The 6,000-nt window shown below is 41.0% G+C and overlaps 1 protein-coding gene across 1 annotated transcript in view; it reads right to left on the bottom strand.

Moving 5' to 3' along the window:
- The window catches only part of Ptpn20 (protein tyrosine phosphatase non-receptor type 20), a 63,503-nt gene that overhangs the window by 55,964 nt on the left and 1,539 nt on the right, over window positions 1-6,000 (bottom strand). The window contains exons 2-3 of the mRNA XM_032918961.1: window positions 5,384-5,534; window positions 1,038-1,132 (exon numbers count right to left, since the gene is read on the bottom strand). Coding sequence (XP_032774852.1) covers window positions 1,038-1,132; window positions 5,384-5,417 — 129 coding nt within the window. The 5' untranslated portion in view covers window positions 5,418-5,534. The remainder of the gene's footprint in view (window positions 1-1,037; window positions 1,133-5,383; window positions 5,535-6,000) is intronic.

The raw sequence follows: 6,000 nt of genomic DNA, 5'->3' as shown, positions 1-6,000 counted from the left end.
GTATACCTCCATGTGTCCCGAGATCACCAGGCCGCTTTCTTGCAGCAGGAAAGTTGGTCTTACCTGTGGTCCCGAGGCTCAAGTTCGCTCGCGGGGTGCTGCCCACGGGCTCTCTGCAGTGGCAGCAACCGGGAAGATCTGCGCCGCCTCTTCCCTCAAATCATCTTTATTGAAGAAAACAATCATTCTGAGGACTAACGGTCCTTCATGACCCTAAGCTAGAGATTCCAAGCCAGCTGTGGTGATGACCTTGACATGTCTACCATACATATAACAGAAGCATAGACAAGACTCCAGGAGACTACAGTCAAGCTACATCACTGCTAGCAGCTCTCTTGCCAGTCTTAGAAACAGTTCGTCAGGGAGCTGAGAAGAGCAGCACTTGCTCAGGGACAGACTTTCTTGCTGTACCTTCCAGGAGATGGAAGTGGGTGGAGCAGCAGCATCTAAGTCCCCAAGCTCCAGCTGACTGGATAAGAGGAAAAGAAACGGCACCTGGGCATGCTACATACATGGATCCCAGCTGAGAGAGGGGGTTATAAGAGAAACACAAGCCTCAGCTCTCCTTCAAGGCCCTGCACAAAGCACCTACAAGCTTAAATAAATACTTCCCATTTTGACTGTATCCCTGAGCAGCTTCTAAAAAAAAAGTGTATGCTAAGGATTACTTACAAGCTTGCCTTTCCATAATTTGAAGACATTGTACCATATGGTTTTTATCAATAAAAAACATCATCAATATATCTAAGTGTTCTTCATACTTCATGAGATTTTTTTTATTTTGTACCTGTCAGTAACACAAAATAGCATGAATGTCAAAACAAGTAAAATTTCTAGAGTAGCAATGAAAAGTTTCCTTTAGATTGGCAAAAACAAGACCCTCCAATCTTTTCAATTCCTATTTTGGTCATTTGTATTATCAGAAGTATTCTTGTTAAATCAGAAGTAACTGTAGTAAGAAAAGTAAATATATACTTATCTTCCTGGTCTAAGAACTACCAGCAGCAGTTAGCAGAAAGCCCGCCCCTTTGGTTTACCGGTTTTGTAGGTGTCTTTTGCTGACTTGATGAAGGCAAAGACTTCTGGAGATTCAGGTCATCTGAGTCACCCTCACGTTCATCATTATCTCTTCCTGAACAAAAAGAAACAAAGACTTGATCAAATGAGAAGCACTAAGGGAAACTGAAGTCCGAGTGAGAAGTCAAGCTAGTGAGAGTTTCTCACCTACTTTTCAAATCATCTGTGTTTATCTCATATGTTAATTTCTTCCCTCTGCCTTGAAAAGTCAACATCAAAGAGTATTTTGTTTCCTAACATTATACTTATGAAGCTGATTTCTAAGCAATTCCGTTTTTTCTTAATTGCCATATTTTTAATACAATATTCTTCAGGGAAATTTTAAGTAACAGCCTACAGAACCTACATATTGAGAGCTATAAAAGAAAATTATTCTGTATTTCAGAGTCCATGCAGCAGGAGGATATCTGTGAGTTATGGCTAGCCTGTTCTACACAGTGAGTTCCAGGACAGTCAGGGATACATACTAGAGAGACAATATCCCAAAAAGATTGAGCAAATACAGCAAAATAACCCTAGACATCTGAGAAATAAAAATAATAAGAAACCCAGAGCAGCAATTTTACATCAAATTAATAACATTTATTTTTGCCATGATTCCACAACTGCTGGTGGGTTTTACAGTTTAAGAGCATACTGCTGGTATTCTGGAAAATGATACAGCAATAGAAAAACATCCAGACACCCTATGTCAAGCTTGCTGACCCTGTGTACTTACAATAAAAGGTATAATTACCAATATGTAGTCCATAGCTTGTCTATACTAAAAGGGGAAAGCTGAGAATAATTCATCTGCTAAGTAAATCACCAAGAGAAAGGGAGGGGCCACCTGGTCTGTCTGAGTACAAAAGGGGACCTGAAGGAGAGCCTGGCTTGCCCCTCTAAGGCAATAATTACAAGGGATCCTGAAAAGACCAAGCAATCTTAAGCAAGAAGAAAAAGCTAAATCCATCACACTTCCTGATTTCAAAGGACTTTACAGAGCTATAGATAGCTATTACAATCAAAATAGTATGCTATCAGCATAAAAACATACACACAGGCTAACAGAACAAAGTCTACAACACAGAAATAAATCCACATTTTGACTGTCAACTGATCTTTCTCAAGGGGGACAAGAATAAACAATAAAGAAAAAGGTAGTCTCTCGTGCCCGGCACGGTGTACCTAGACAACCACTCATGGATACAGAGGCAAAGACTGGAAGAGAAGCTCCTACTGCCATTTTCCTGAACTAATACAATTTCTAACTTCTGAATATGACTCCTATGCCCACAGGTAAGTGTAGCTCCTACCTCTCACCAAAGAAGCTTCTTTTTGCAGCAGATTAAAGCTACTACAGAGACCAGCATTTGGTCATTTGGTCATAATGCTGAGGATAAATGAGTTCAGGTTGCCGAACTGCAGTTTGTCTAATACAACCATACACACACCTAAGGCGCAGAGAACATTGTGAAAGAGGAAGGTGAAAGACGGCAAGAGGCAGATAATCAGGATAGCTCATGCTAGATGGTGTCTCTAGATATGAAAGTCAGGTCGCTATAGTTGCATCCATGAAATCTCAACATTGATGCCTAAATGAAACTGGTGTCGTGACGGCCTCAGCCTTAGATGAAGAACAACACTGTCGCTGAGAAGGAGAAACAGTCTTCTCCAGAGATGTGCTCTCTGACAGATTACCTAACCCCAAGTGGCCATCCCTAAATACATGGACATAAAAATAAGACTAAATGGGCTCAGTGGGTTGGTTGGTATAACCTAAAGGTTTTTGTCAACCAGATACAAGCTGGAACTATATGGAAAGAACTCCAATTGAAAAAACAGTGACTACAGTGACTACGAGGTTGGCCTGGAGGTGAGCCTACGGGAATTTTTTATTAGTGATTGATGTGGGTGGTGCTAGCCTGGGCTGGTGGTCCTGACTTCTGTAAAAGATCAGACTGAGCAAGCCACGAGGAGCCAGTAAGCAGTACCCCTTCAAGGCCTCTGCATCAGCTCCTACCTCCAGGTTCCTGCCCTGCGTGAGTTTCTGACTTCTTTTGATGACTGACTGTGATGTGGAAGTGTAAAGTGAACAAACCCGTTCCTTCCTACGTTGATTTGACCACAGTTTATCACAGCACTAGTAACACTAACAAAAACAGTGCTGATGGTACTTTACCACAGCAACAGAAGCCATGAGACGTGTGTGTGTGTGTGTGTGTGTGTGTGTGTGTGTGTGTGTGTGTGTAGGAAAGGTAGGGGTGGAAATTATAGTGCTCATGAATGAAATTCTAAAAAAGAAGAATAATCAACATTTTTTTAAAAAGTTAATCACTTTCATAAGTGATATTAGAGAAAAAGGGATCCACATTCAGAAAAATAACATTGTATCCCTAACCTAAATTAAAAACAAATTGTCAAAATTTATAAATATAAATTTATATTATCTTAAAATATAAGCCCAAGACTATAAAACCACTACTGCGAGAAATTCTTGGAACTTGTTTGAGTAATGGGTTTTTAATATGACACTGAAAGTAAAAGTAACAGAGGCAAAAATAAGCAAGCATCAAATTAAAGTTCCTGCAAAGCAAAAGAAATGAGAGAGAGGAAACCTAGAGGAGGAGGGGATTTCTCTGATAAGGGCTAATATAAAAAATATGTTAAGGAATTCAGAGAACTCAAAAGTTAGAAAGACAACCTGATTCTAAAGTGAGTAAAGGGCTAAAAATTTATCCAAAGAAGAAATACAGACGTTGGTCAGATGTATGTGAAGGTGTTCAATGTCAGTAGGAAAATCAAAGTCAGAAGCACCATGAGTGTGACCACACACCGGTTAAGACTGCTACTACCAAAAAGACGGAAGAGAGCAGGTGCTGGCAAGGGTGCTAGAAAGCCTTCGCCATGTGCTGTTATTGGTAGGGGTACAGATAGGAAAACACCGTTATAGGAACGGTATGGTGTTTCTATGCAAAACTTAGAACTATCAGAAAGTCCCGAAATCCCACTGCTAGGTATGTTGTACTCAAGATGAATGAACTGAATATCTTAAAAGGACACATGCACCCCTGGCCCCTGCAGCAAGACTCTCAGGAGCCAAGATGCAGAACCTACCTACCTGCCTGTCAAAAAAAATAGGTAAATAAAATACTGTAAACATCAATATCATGCAACAGTCATCATAAAAGGAGAAAAGTGTACCATTTACAACATGAATAAACCTAGAGGACATTATGCTAAGTAAAATAAGCCAGCTACAGAAAGCTAAAACTGCAGTATCTCAATTATATAGAATACAAAACCACATGCATAGCAGCAGACTGTAGAATGGCAATTACCAGAGGCAAGAAGGGTGTTGTTGGTAAAGGAATACAAAGTATTGCTTACATAATGAATATATCCTGAAGGTCAATGGAAGACACTATGTCCATAGCTAGTCATGCTGTCCTTGTAACTGGAGATGAGCTACAAGTGCGACCATTCTTACTACACACCAAAACCAAGCCTACTCATATCAAGTCCTGGATAGGTTCATTAGCTTCATTGTAATGCTCGTCTCACAATGAACAACAACGCAGGAGAGGGAGCCCCAACCCAGAATCGATGGATAGTGTGGACAAAGACGGTAGGAGAGGAAATAGGAATTGAATCCAGGAAGAATAAAAGAGGAATTCTAAAAGCAATGGCCAAAGATGGTAATGGTACCACAAGAGCATAATCCTAGCACTTGGAGGCTGACCAGGAGAACTGACAATTACAGGCCACTGCACAGTGAGTTTGAGGCTGGCCTAAGCTAAATAGAAGACCCTGCCTCATAAAAACTAAACCAGGGAAGGAAAAGAGAAGGAAAGGGGGAGGACAGAAAGAGGAGGGCAAGCTACTGACTGGCGCTACAGAATGACAGCAGGGCCAGCTGAGAGATGGGTGGCATCTGTACTGTGAACCACGTCTTTAGAAACGTGTATACCCTGAGTTCATATCTAAGAAAAAAACCAAAAAACAAATAACAGCGGCTTAACAAGAAAGTTAGCGGTTTCATTATCTTCTTTGTGGTTTCAGGGGGAGTGTGGTTTTCACAAATTCTGTATAATAAACATGGTTTATGATAAGCAAAAAATGTTATTTGAAAGGGATGAAGTCAGACTTGAATGTACCTTAGTGCTGTGCATATGACGGCTTTTTAGATGGCCGTTCTAGAGTCAGAACTGGTCTCTACAGGCTAACAAAGCACAGCAGCCTCTGCTTATGGCTACAGCATGAGAGGCACAGCTCCAGCTGCTCCTATCCCCAAGGCCCTCTAGGTGAAGAAGTCATGGGAACTTACCATGTTTTTGTCTAACGTTCCCGGGTGAAGACATGTTGTCCCCATAGCCGGAATGAGATGGGCAAAAAGCTTCTGCAGATACGGAGCCTTAGTTCCTGGAGCCAGGCAGGTCTAGTTAGTATCCAGGGGCCGGCATACAATCGGAGCGCTCCTAACCCAGTACATGAAGCATACAAAGAGTTTTCTGTTAGACAACTGGGATTCTCACATTTTAACTAATAAATCAGTCACTGTCACTGAAAGGGCACTCAATTCTTTAAATGCCTTACCTATGTCATTCAATACAGAATAAAAAGAATTAGGTACAAAGCCTATGGTTGAGCCATTCCTGTTCCTCCAATCTACAAAGAATCCTCACATGGATACTTTTTATTTTCTAATCATTGCCATAATTGCCCCCAAAAGATCTTGTTCCTTTCTATCGGTTTCTTTCTATTGGCAACACACACACACACACACACACACACACACACACACACACACACACACACACACATTTGCTCATGCACACACACGCATATACACATATTTTTTTCTATAACCAAGATTTTGTGAGTTTCCATGAAACTCACTATGTAACCTTGAACTTAAAATAAAGCCCCTGCCTCAGCATCTCA

This window comes from Rattus rattus, chromosome 13 (assembly GCF_011064425.1).
Source record: "Rattus rattus isolate New Zealand chromosome 13, Rrattus_CSIRO_v1, whole genome shotgun sequence".
Taxonomy (NCBI): Eukaryota; Metazoa; Chordata; class Mammalia; order Rodentia; family Muridae; genus Rattus; species Rattus rattus.
Note: the sequence above shows the minus strand (reverse complement) of the source record. Positions and strands in the feature narration are given on the sequence as shown.